The sequence below is a fragment of the Protopterus annectens genome, chromosome 8.part0, assembly GCF_019279795.1.
Source record: "Protopterus annectens isolate FY-2018-M chromosome 8.part0, PAN1.0, whole genome shotgun sequence".
NCBI lineage: Eukaryota > Metazoa > Chordata > Ceratodontiformes > Protopteridae > Protopterus > Protopterus annectens.
This window is the reverse complement of record NC_056741.1, coordinates 933,265,610-933,278,773: the sequence shown is the minus strand read 5'-3', so window position 1 is coordinate 933,278,773 and position 13,164 is coordinate 933,265,610. Positions and strand designations below refer to the sequence as shown.

The 13,164-nt window shown below is 35.7% G+C and overlaps 1 protein-coding gene across 2 annotated transcripts in view; it reads right to left on the bottom strand.

The window, feature by feature from the left end:
- The window catches only part of LOC122809164 (FXYD domain-containing ion transport regulator 5-like), a 646,566-nt gene that overhangs the window by 513,211 nt on the left and 120,191 nt on the right, over positions 1-13,164 (bottom strand). For both annotated transcript variants that reach the window (XM_044080450.1, XM_044080452.1), the window contains exon 4: positions 9,363-9,404. In XM_044080450.1, coding sequence (XP_043936385.1) covers positions 9,363-9,404 — 42 coding nt within the window. The remainder of the gene's footprint in view (positions 1-9,362; positions 9,405-13,164) is intronic.

Here is a 13,164-nt window from a genome sequence, read left to right as displayed (position 1 = left end):
TTAAAGGGGCAAGCCCATTGCTGATATATATGTATGTGCATATATATATATATATATATATATATATATATATATATATATATATATATGTGTGTGTGCGTGTGTGTGTGTGTGTGTTTGTATATATATATAGATATATATATATATATATATATATATATATATATATATATATATATATATATGTCTATCTATCCATCTATATGTAGAAGGTATATGCAGGTATGTGCGTGTGTGTGTGTGTGTGTGTGTGTGTGTGTGTGTGTGTGTGTGTGTGTGTGTGTATGTATGCATAAATATCAATAGTTTTTGTGTATACACACACATATATATATATATATATATATATATATATACACACACACACACACACACACACATATATATAAAAAAAAATTTTATTTATTTATTTATTTATTTTTATTTTACATTTGTTAACCGGGCTAGTCTAGCTGGATATATGTCCATTTTCAGTAGAGGCCCGGGGAGAAAAGCTCCATACATAAATCTATACTACAAGACATATTAATAAAAAATTAAGTACAATAAGAATATACATTTAGTAATAAGAACAACAAATACTAAAGGCACACACAAAAATATGCTAGGTCAGTAGCAGCATCACAATTTAAAATGCTGAAGATTAGCAGTTAGTTTCAATAATCTGGAGAGAAAGAAGTATAACAAGAGTTTAGAAGGGATTAATGTAGAAATACAAGAGAGGAGAAGAGAGAGAAACAAAAGTCTAGAAGGAGAAGAAGTAAGAAGATGGAAATGAGGGCAGGGGAGAGAAAAGAGGAGTGAGTCAGAGCATAAGAGGAGAGCAACAGGGCAAGAAAAAAAGTAAGTATATGTGTAGCTAATAAGACATTATATAGTTAAAGTAGAGTAGGGGGGAATGAAGAAGGTTAGTCAGGAGTCCAACAGGAACAAAGCCAGTGATTTTGGAAGTACAGTTTGATTTTTTGTTTAAAGAGTGGTAAGGAGGAGATTAGAGTGATATCTGTGGGTAGCAGAATCCATGTCCTACCTACAGTATTAGTGAACAGAGAGTCACCAGCTAAGTTATGGGATTTTACAGATTTGGTCATGAGTTTAGAAGAAGATCGAAGGGAGGTAAGATTGTTATAAGGGATTAAAAGTTGAGAAAGTATGGGGGTGTTATCAGGTTGGTAAAGTATCTTGTGGGCAATAGTAAGTTGTGAGATCATAAGACAGTTTTGTAGCTCTAGCCAGCCTAGGAGTTTTAGGTTATGACAGTGATGTGTTCTGAAAGGGTTACCGGTGGCAAAGCGGGCAATGCTATTGTAACAAATTGCTAGTTTATTTAGGTTAGCCTTCTTAAGGTTAGTGAAAATAGGTGAGGCGTAAAAGAGAGTAGATATCAGATGGGAGTGGGCGATAGTAGCTCTGGTAGAAGGTGTGAGAAATGGCTTAATACGGTATAATGATCCTATTTTTTTGTTAACTGTTTTGATGATGTTCTTGGTATGTTGATCAAAAGTGAGATTGTTATCAATGGTTATTCCTAGCAGTTTTGTTGTCAAGTCAGGAGAGATGACAGTGGTGTCATTTGACAAGATTTTGAAGTTTAATGGGGAGGCTCGAGTGGTAGGAGTGAAAAGGAGCAGTTTCATTTTTTTAGCATAGAGGAGGAGGTACCGTCTAGGGAACCAGGTTTCTACAGTGTTGAAGGTAGATTGAGTTAGTGAGAGTAGCTCTGAGGAGGTAGATGCTGAACAAATAATAGTGGAGTCATCAGCGTATTGGATGCAGGTAGCTTGAGGAATTACAATGTTAAGATCGTTTATGTAAAGGGAGAAGAGAAGTGGCCCAAGAATGGAGCCCTGCGGGACTCCAATAGAAACAGGCAATAAGGAAGAGATATGGTTGTCCCAAAGAACGGCTTGTTGTCTATTGTTTAGATAAGAAGTAAACCATTTAATAGCCAGGTTATCAAATGAGAGGGATTCAAGGATGTTAATAAGGGAAGAGTGATTCACCATGTCAAAAGCTTTAGAGAGGTCAATGAAAAGAGCAGAGGAGAAAAGATTGGAGTTACGATAGTTGTTGATGGTATCAACAAAGGAGAGGAGGGCAGTGGAGGTGCTATGGTGAGGTCTAAAGCCATGTTGACAGTTGGCTATAATGTTGTGTAAAGAGAGATACTGAACAAGTTGCTGATGGATACATTTCTCCATTATCTTAGCTAGAGGAGGGAGAAGAGCAATAGGTCTAAAGTTAGTGTAATCAATAGAGCTACCACCTTTGTGTAGTGGGATGATATGAGAGACGTTCCATATATCTGGTATGGTTCCCTCTTGGATAGTCCTATTAATGAGTATAGATATAGGGTATGCAATCTGTTTAGCAGCCTTTTGAAGAAAGAGAGAAGGGAGTTTGTCAGCAGAGGGGGTGCAGGGTTTCAGTTTGAGAATAAGCTTGTAGATGAAAGAGGTAGAGATAGGATGAAGAGTGAAGTTGTGGGGGGAGTCAATTAGATTATTTGGAGGGTAAAAGTTATTGGTGTTCAGTTGTCTAGCAAGAGATTGAATGGTTTCTATAAAAAAGGAATTAAAAGCGTTTGCAGTATGGTTAGGGGTATCTGGGTCTGCGTTTAGAGGGGAGGGAGTTTTTGATGTTCCAGGTGAAATGAGTTTGTTTATAGAAGACCAGAATTGTTTGGGTTTATTAAAATGGGTTTCTTGAAGTTCACAGTAGTAGTTTTTTTTATCAGAGATTATAGCTTTTTTTGTAAGATTCCTAAGTTGGCAAAAATGAAGAAAATCAGAGCTGATTCTATGGTATCTCCAGTTGGCCCAAATTTTATTTTTAGTATGAATTAATTTCTTTGTTTCCTTTGAGAGCCATGTGGCTATATTAGACTTCATTCTAAAAGAGCATTCAGGGGCATGTTTATCCAAAATGGATATAATACACACACACACACACACACACACACACACACACACACACACACACATATATATATATATATATATATAGAGAGAGAGAGAGAGAGAGAGAGAAGAGAGAGAGATACACAAATATATATATATATATATATATATATATATATATATATAAAAATATATATATATATATATATATATAGATGGCTATAGATATATAAACACTAACTCCATGGTTTATATAATTATCTGGTTTATGGGAGAAGAGAAAAAATAAATCTGTATATCTATATAATACACACACACATATATATATATATATATATATATATATATATATATATATATATATATATATATATATATATATATATATATATATATAGAGAGAGAGAGAGAAAGAGAGATACACAAATGCATATATATATATATATATATATATATATATATATATATATATATATATATATATATATATTTATAGATGGCTATAGATATAAAACACTAACTCCATGGTTTAAATAATTATCTGGTTTATGGGAGAAGAGAAAAAAAGACATAAAAACATGAATTTGACCAATATAGGCTTGGCTTCATTTTACAGCCTTTCAAAAAATCAGGTAATACCATATACAGTGAGTTTGGAGTGCACAAAAAACATTCTACCAGTAACACTTTGCTGAATGGTAGGACTTTATGTGTGTGTGTATGTGTGTGTGTGTGTGTGTGTGTGTGTGTGTGTGTGTGTGTGTGTGTGTGTGTGTTTGTGAGTGACTGTGTGTGTGTGCGTGAGCTTGTGAGTGTGTGTCCTTTGGCACTGATGAGTTTTTTTAAACTTCCTTAGTAGACTAAGTATGTTATAGGATATTATGCTTTTATTTTGGACGCCACTATTGTTTTCCATCTAGTTCTGTAGAGCAAATTATCTGCAAGAAGACAGAAAAAAGAATTATATTGCTGAAAAACCACTTCCTACCTTACTTATTGTATTCATCAGGGCAAATGTGCATATTTTATTATTTATTTATTTATTTTACATTTGTTAACCGGGCTAGTCTGGCTGGATACAATGTCCATTTTCAGCAGAGGCCCTAGGAGAAAAGCTCCATTAACATACTAGTAACTTACAATAAAAAGAACAACAATCAAAATGAAAATCAAAACAGAACCAAAACAAACAAAAATATATAGACATACAAGCAAATAAAGGACAAAGTTGTTATTGGTGTAGAGAACTGCAGAGGTATTATAACAAGAGAAGAAGAATTGAAACTAAACTGACTTATGGAGAGTCAAAATAAACTTTACACTATTTACAATTTAGAATAGAACAATTTTTGCCAAGGCACTAGTATAGGAATGAGATAAGCATAGAAGAGATTTGCATAACGCTAGAAAAAGAAAAGATGACAAGATGCAGAGTTATAGCATGTAGTAGGAGCAAAAAGAGAAAATGAAATTCTACAGGTGGGTCAGTATAGGCATAATCAAAGGTTGAGAACAACCAGTAGAAGTGAAAAAGGGGGGGAACTGGAAAGAGGGGAATTTTTTGCTGAGCTCAGTCAGGATTAGAGCATGGGCATAGCCAGTGGGTTTGTAAGTGGTTTCTTATTTGTTTTTTGAAAAGGTGAGATGAACTTAGGGTGGTCAGGTGTATGGGAAGTTTATTCCAATATGATCCTACAGTGTTGGCAAATAAGGAGTCACCTGCTTTATTGTGGGATTTGAGAGTAGTTACTAGAAGCTTACTGGCTGAGCGAAGGGAAGTGAGATTTTTATATGGGGTGATGAGGTTATTAAGTATGGGTGTGTTGGAGGGGTAATGTAGAATTTTATAAGTGATGACTAATTGTTGTAGAAGTATTATGTTCTGAAGTTCTAGCCAATTGAGTTTTTTTAGATTGAGACAGTGATGAGTACGGAAAGGGGAACCTGTGGCAAACCTGGCAATACTATGGTATGCTGTGTTAAGTTTTTGAAGGTTAGCTCTTGAAAGGTTGATAAAAGATGGAGAGGCATACAATAGTGTGGAGATGAGGTGAGTTTTGGCGAGAGACACTCGGGTAGTGGCAGTAAGAAAAGGCTTTAGTCTGTAGAGGGCACCTATTTTTTTATTAACAGTCTTGATGGTCAGATCAAAATGTGGTAGTCAAAGCTTAGCTGATTGTCTATAGTAACGCCCAGTAGTTTAGTGGAACAGTCAGGTTTAATGATAGTGCCATTACAGGATATAATGGAAAACGAGATTGGGGCAGATTTAAGGGTGGGGGTGAAAAGTAGTAATTTAGTTTTTTTGGGATTAAGGAGGAGACAGATATGTTGGAACCATTTTTCTGCTGCTGTAAAGACTTTTTGGGTGGAGGAGTGGAGTTCTTCTGGAGATAAAGCAGAACAGATGAGAGTAGAATCATCAGCATACTGTATACAAGTGGTTGTAGGGAGTGAAGTAGGCAGGTTATTAATAAAAATGGAGAAAAGGAGGGGGCCTAAGATGGAACCTTGTGGGACACCAATAGTGACAGGGAGCTGAGAGGATAGATGGCTGTCCCAGAGGACTGCTTGTTTTCTATCTTTCAAGTAGGAGTCAAACCACTGTAGTGCTGATGAATCAAGTGAGAGGGATTTTAAAGTATCTAGGAGAAGTTGATGGTTCACCATGTCGAAAGCTTTTGAGAGGTCAAGGAATAGTGCAGAGGAGTAAAGGTTGTTATTGCGGTTTTTGTTGATCACGTCTGTGAAGGAAAGAAGGGCAGTGGAAGTACTGTGGTGGGGCCTAAAACCATGTTGTGAGTCTACGAGTAGGTTATTTTGCAAGAGATGATATAAGAGCTGATGGTGAATGCAACGTTCCATAATTTTAGATAGTGGAGATAGAAGGGCTATTGGCTGGAAATTAGAAAGTTCGTTGGAGTTACCTCCTTTATGGAAGGGAATGATATGGGAGATTTTCCAGCAGGATGGGATAGTAGATTCAGTTATAGTTCTGTTAATTAATATGGAGATTGGGTAAGCTAGTTCAGTTGCTGCTAGTTGTAGATATTCAGCTGGTAGTTTGTCGGCTGAAGGGGTGCAAGGTTTAAGTTTAGAGAGTAACTTACATATATAGGTTGTGGAGACTGTATTAAATTTTAGTGTGGGGGTGCTGTTTTGAGGAGAGGTTATTTGAAGGGAAGGGGGGGAGTCATGGTGTTTGCTAGAGAGGAGACTGTTTCAGAGAAGAAGTTGTTGAAGGTATTGGCTATTATATTGGGTTGGGTCTGAGCTAGGCTAGCTGGTGTAGGTGTTTTGGTGTTCCCTGGATGGAGCAGTTTATTGATTCCCGACCAGAAATGTTTGGGTTTTGATTTCGGTTTTGTTGATACTGAAGGTAGTAATTCTTTTTATCCAGATAGGTGAGTTTCTTAGTTGTATTTCTCAGGTGTTTGAAATTTTGATGGTCAGATGGGTTTTTAGTGGATCTCCATTTTGTCCATAATTTATTTCTAGCTAGCATTGTTTGTTTGGTTTTTTTGGAAAGCCAGGGGGCTGCTTTTGAGCCTATTCTAATTAATCGGGATGGTGCATGATGCTGGAGAATTTGGAGGAAAGTATTGTTGAAATAGGTAACTGCTTCATCAATTGGGAGGTGTTTTAGAGCTGATCAGTTATATTCTTTGAGTTCATTACGGAAAGAAGACAGGTTAAAATTTGTTTTGTTTTGTACAGTACGATAAGAAGCCTGTTTGGGATTGTTGATTTTTTGTTTAGTGATGTAGGTGAGGAGATGATCACTGATATTGTCAGGGAGTATTCCAGTTTTATAAGAGAGGGGATTGTTGTTGATCAGTATCCAATCCAGGATGGCTTGTTTATTGGTTGATTTGTGTATTCTAGTAGGGGAGGTTATGGTTTGTTGAAAGTTAAAAAGATTAAGGTGAAAGGTAGGTTTGGGAGAGATACAGGAGTACCAATCAATATTAAAGTCTCCTAAGATTATGGTTTCCTGAGGAAAGCTACAGGAGACCCAGCTAAGAATATTTTCCAGTGTATTTAAGTTATTGCCTGGAGGGATGTAGGAGCATATTATATAAATGGCTTTGTTTTTATTCAGTTGAAGTTTGGTACAGATTATTTCAGCATTGACTGGGGAGGGGGGGCAGTATATATATGTGTGTGTGTGTGTGTGTGTGTGTGTGTGTGTGTGTGTGTGTGTGTGTGTGTGTGTGTGTATGTTGATTTTCATAGCTACATATCTGTCTTTTTCTCACATATATTAAGTTCATAAATGCAATCAGTCATCTGCTGATATACAATGGAATTGGTTCTATATAATATCATCAAATGTACTATTTAGCGAACGCTTATTAGTCGAGCACTGATAAGCGAAAACAGTAAATAGCCAACATTCATTTAAGTGAAATGTTACACTGGGTTAAAAAACAGTTGGCCAACCCAGTGAACCACAAAGAAAATCATCAAATAAACACCATCGTTGTGCGGGGCTGTGCCCCCCACACCCGCCCAACTAAATATACCAACTCCGAGATCATGCTACAGTGGGGAAGAGGGCAAATCTCCAATGATGGCTGACTAGTTGTTTTCACAGCAAAACATTTTGCTTCAATAAACATTCACTATTTAGTGTTTTCATTTATTAGTGTTCGACTAATAAGCGTTCGATAAATAGTACATTCGATGATATGGTAGAGACCCAATGGAATTCTTATGTGCCTACAGAGACATGTGCTAAGCTATCAAATTAATTTATTCTGATCATGTTCTTTTTCCATTTGAATTTGTTATTTAGTGTCATTAGAAATCCTGACATTAGGTGGTATAAAGAGTAAGACAACCACACTGAAATAACAACAGCCTTGTACTACTGTTGAATCTGATTTAACAAATAATGAAAGAGTAGAAAACTGTTTCTAGATTTGTCTTTTGTTTTCAGCCTGCACAATTCAGAATATTTCCATGGAGTCATTAGTTACTGATTCTGTAAGTGCATCTCTTAAAATGATGTAGATAGTGAAAAAAAAAAAAAAAACTGCAGCAAAAATTACAGGCACCTGTGTGTATGCATGTGTGGAGGACATGTAAGTATGCAACTCACATCAACAAACTGAAATATATTACAGGATACTAACGTATTTATATTCATTCATGTTATGTGAATCAGAAATCTGAGAGATACGCAGACAACAAACAGTTTCAGTTTCTGTGAAGTTGTATGTGAATGGTTGTGTGTGTGTGTGTGTGTGTGTGTGTGTGTGTGTGTGTGTGTGTGTGTGTGTGTGTGTGTGTCTGTGTGTGTGTGCATGTGTGTGCGTGTGTGTGTGTGTGTGTGTGTGTGTGTGTGTGTGTGTGTGTGTGTGTGTGTGTGTGTGTGTGTGTGTGTGTGTGGTTATAGGGGGTTGAAATGATATACACTATGTTTCCAACAGCATTAATAAAAACAATATGACTGTTATGAATACCTCTTTGTTAGATCAACATCAAATACCTGAAAGTACACAATCAATACAGTAGCTGCAAATGGACACATTTGTGTGAGTATGTGTGCGTGTGTGTGTAAGTGCTTTTAAGATTATATATATGTATAAAAGACTTTGTATGTATGTGTCTGTATGTGTGTGTGTTTGTGACTGTGTTTCTGTTTGTGTCTGTGTATCTGAGTTCAGACATTACTAAATACTTATATTTTTTATTTTAAATGTAAGACACTTCCAAAACTACATACCCTTCACCAACTTTGAACCATTATGCAGAGAACATATTTTAGCCTAAAACAGCAGTCAGTAAAGCACTCCATAGTAGACACTACAGGGGAAAGTGGACCTCCAGGAGTATGGAGGGCCTCTGAATAATATTATGTGCCTCAGAACATCCCTATGCAGTCAGTTATTTACATGTAATGCCCAGTCTGTTTGTCACTGTTGTTTGTTTAGTGAATGATTAGGCAAGGTAATTGATATGTTTAGGTTCACCATCACTGAGATATGACATGCAAAGTTTAGAGCATGGCTGTCACAATGGTAGTTCAGTTTTTGATGTATAATGCTACAAGTAGCACACTCAAAATGATGTTCAATAAATTTTATCTTACAAATTTGTACATGAGAACAAGGAAACTCTACAAAATATATTCAAAACTGGACTACAGAAAATATTAAGAATATACATGCATAATGATTTAATAGTAGTATTACAAATAATTATGTTAATCTATAACTCTTGACATTTCAGAAAACACCATTTTATCTTACAGGCAACAATTCTGGAAGCTGAATGCAAAACTTAACAATAATTTACTTTTTAATGTGATTAAACAATTATCTGACAGTGTTTTTACTGAATTATCCTCTAATATAGCTCCTATCAATGTTCTCTATTATTAAAAACATTTATACTTCTAACATCTAGCAAATTATTGCATTAACTTTCAAACTTGGAAAAGGTAGAGAAACCTACCTGTTGGATTCATTTCGTTTTCTGCTGTTCCAGTTGAAAATACTTGTGAAAAAGGAAGAAAAAAAAGAGACAAATTAGTGAATGTTACTCTTCTTATATACTGGAATTATTTATGTCTGCAGACACATTTAGAATTTAGAGGTCAAACTTAATATTTAGTAAATACAAGTAATATTTCCCAGGACAAATATTTAGTGTTTTAAAGACTCTGATTTGCCATATATTTTAGAATAATTACCTAGGATAAATGTGATTGTTTATTTATGTATTAGCAATAAATCGTTTCCATTTCTGGAACCTGTGTAGATCCACTGAATAATAAATAGTTAAAGTACTACACAAGAATATGTCTTACAATATGTTTTAAAAAATGCACTACTCCACTTGAGGATGGTGGAACTGTTCTTTTCCAAGAGCTACTCAGAAAACAGTCCTTCACTACCACTGCTGCAGATGAGGGGGCATTTATTTCTGAGATGTATCAATCTGACTCATATCAAAGATTCAGCTTTTAACAAAGTGTATGCAGGAAGCAGTCAGCTCTGTAGTTTGCTATGACAGTTTGTATTTATTTGTTTGTTTGTTTATTTATTTATTTATTCATTTACTTTTTGAAAACACTGGATCAGCTGTATACCACATTGGTTTCAATTTCCAACTACATCCCCTTTGTGCCATTGTCACAACACAAACACACACACACACACACGTACGCATGCACGCACACACACACACACACACACACACACACACACACACACACACACACACACACACACACACACACACACACACACACACACCTATAATATTATTTATTTGTTTCTTTAGTTGAACAAAATTAAACAACTGAGCTATACGCAGTCAAAGTGGTTGCAACTGAGTATATTTGTGTGAGTGTTTTTGTGTGTGTATCTGTGTGTTTATGTGTGTGCATGTGTGTTTACTTATGTGTGTTTGAGTGTGTATGTGTGATATTCTGCATATATGCACATATTTCTGTTTGCCTGCTTCTGTGCCTATCCGGGGTATGACTGAGTTTATCTTTATGTGTGAGAGAATGCTGGTATGGTTGTATGTGAGTGTAAACACACTCAGTCATATGTTGATGTGTAATGGGACACTCTTGTGTACTTCAGCGTGAGTGTTAACACGCTCAGTCATATGCTGATACTCGTGTGTACTTCAGCAAACACAGTCATGTGCTAAACCATCAAATAAATTGATTCTGATCATGTAATTTTTATTATTTGAATTTATTTTGTGCAATTAGGGCTCCTGGCAATAGGTGGTATGCATTATAAAACATCAGCTCTGAAATATCACCACACGTTTACAGCTGCTACATTTCCTTTATCAAATTCTGATGTAAGAGAAAACTGTTTGCAGAGTTGTCTTTTATTTTGTCTTTCACCTCATTCAGAAAATTCTCATGGAGTCCTTAAATAATGATTCTAGAACTGCAACTCTTAAAAATCTGTAGTTAGGCATGTAAAAAGAAAAGAAAAAATGAAAAGAAACAGAAATTAATTAATAACTTCAGTAGCAGCAGTTACAATGATGTGTGTGTGTGTGTGTGTGTGTGTGTGTGTGTGTGTGTGTGTGTGTGTGTGTGTGTGTGTGTGTGTGTGTGTGTGTGTGTGTGTGTGTGTGTGTGTGTGTGTGTGTATGTGTTTGTGTGTGTGTGTGTGTGTGTGTGTGTGTGTGTGTGTGTGTGTGTGTGTGTGTGTGTGTGTGTGTGTGTGTGTGTGTGTGTGTGTCTGTGAGTGGCATGTAAATATGCAACTGACACCAACAAGCTGAAATATATTGGGAGGGTATTCTTTTATTTATATGCATTTGCTTGATGGGAATCAGACATCTGAGCTCAGCAAAGTGGCACTGGCTGTGTGTGTGTGTGTGTGTGTGTGTGTGTGTGTGTGTGTGTGTGTGTGTGTGTGTTGATTTTCATAGCTACATATGTGTCTTTTTCTCAAATATATTAAGTTCATAAATACAATCAATCATCTGCTGATATATAATGGAATTGTATATCTATATAATATCATCAAATGTACTATTTAGCGAACGCTTATTAGTCAAGCACTGATAAGTGAAAACAGTAAACAGCCAACATTCATTTAAGTGAAATGTTACACTGGGTTAAAAAACAGTTGGCCAACCCAGCGAACCACAGAAAAACATAATCAAATAAACCCCATCGTTGTGTGGGGCTGTGCCCCCCACATCCGCCTAACTAAATATACCAACTCCGAGATCATGCTACAGTGGAGAAGAGGGCAAATCTCCAATGATGGCTGACTAGTTGTTTTCCCAGCAAAACATTTTGCTTAAATGAACATTCGTTATTTACTGTTTTCATTTATTAGTGTTCGACTAATAAACGTTAGATAAATAGTACATTCGATGATATGGTAGAGACCCAATGGAATTCTTATGTGCCTACAGAGACATGTGCTGAGCTATCAAATTAATTTATTCTGATCATGTTCTTTTTCCATTTGAATTTGTTATTTAGTGTCATTAGAAATCCTGACATTAGGTGGTATAAAGAGTAAGACAACCACACTGAAATAACAACAGCCTTGTACTTCTGTTGAATCTGATTTAACAAATAATGAAAGAGTAGAAAACTGTTTCTAGATTTGTCTTTTGTTTTCAGCCTGCACAATTCAGAATATTTCCATGGAGTCATTAGTTACTGATTCTGTAAGTGCATCTCGTAAAATGATGCAGATGGTGAAAAAGAAAAAAAAACTGCAGCAACAATTACAGGCACCTGTGTGTATGCATGTGTGGAGGACATGTAACAAGTTTAAATATATTACAGGATACTAATGTATGCATATTCAGTCATGTGATGTGAATCAGAAATCTGAGAGATACGCAGACAACAAACTGTTTCAGTTTCTGTGAAGTTGTATGTGAATGGTTGTGTGTGTGTGTGTGTGTGTGTGTGTGTGTGTGTGTGTGTGTGTGTGTGTGTGTGTGTGTGTGTGTGTGTGTTTATAGGGGGTTGAAATGGTATACACTATGTTTCCAACAGCATTAATAAAAACAATATGACTGTTATGTATACTTCTTTGTTAGATCAACATCAAATACCTTGAAGTACACAATCAATACAGAAGCTGCAAATGGACACATTTGTGTGAGTGAGTATGTGTGCGTTTATGTAAGTGCTTTTAAGATTATGTATATGTATAAAATATTTTGTACGTATGTGTCTGTATGTGTGTGTGTGTTTGTGACTGTGTTTCTGTGTGTGTCTGTGTATCTGAGTTCAGATACTACTAAATACTTATATTTCTTATTTTAAATGTTAAGACACTTCCAAAACTACATACCCAACACCAACTTTGAACCATTATGCAGAGAGCATATTTTAGCCTAAAACAGCAGTCAGTAAAACACTCCATAGTATGAGTATGGAGGTCCTCTGAATAATATTATGTGCCTCAGAACATCCCTATGCAGTCTGTTATTTACATGTAATGCCCACACTGTTTGGCACTGTTGTTTGTTTAGTTAATGATTAAGCAAGGTAATTGATATGTTTGGGTTCACCATCACTAAGATATGACGTGCAAAGTTAAGAGCATGGCTGTCACAATAGTAGTTCAGTTTTGATGTATAATGCTACAAGTAGCACACTCAAAATGATGTTCAATAAATTTTATCTTACAAATTTGTACATGAGAGCAAGGAAACGCTGCAAAATAGATTCAAAACTGGACTACAGAAAATGGTAAGAATATACATGCATAATGTTTTAATAGTAGTATTACAAATAATTATGTTA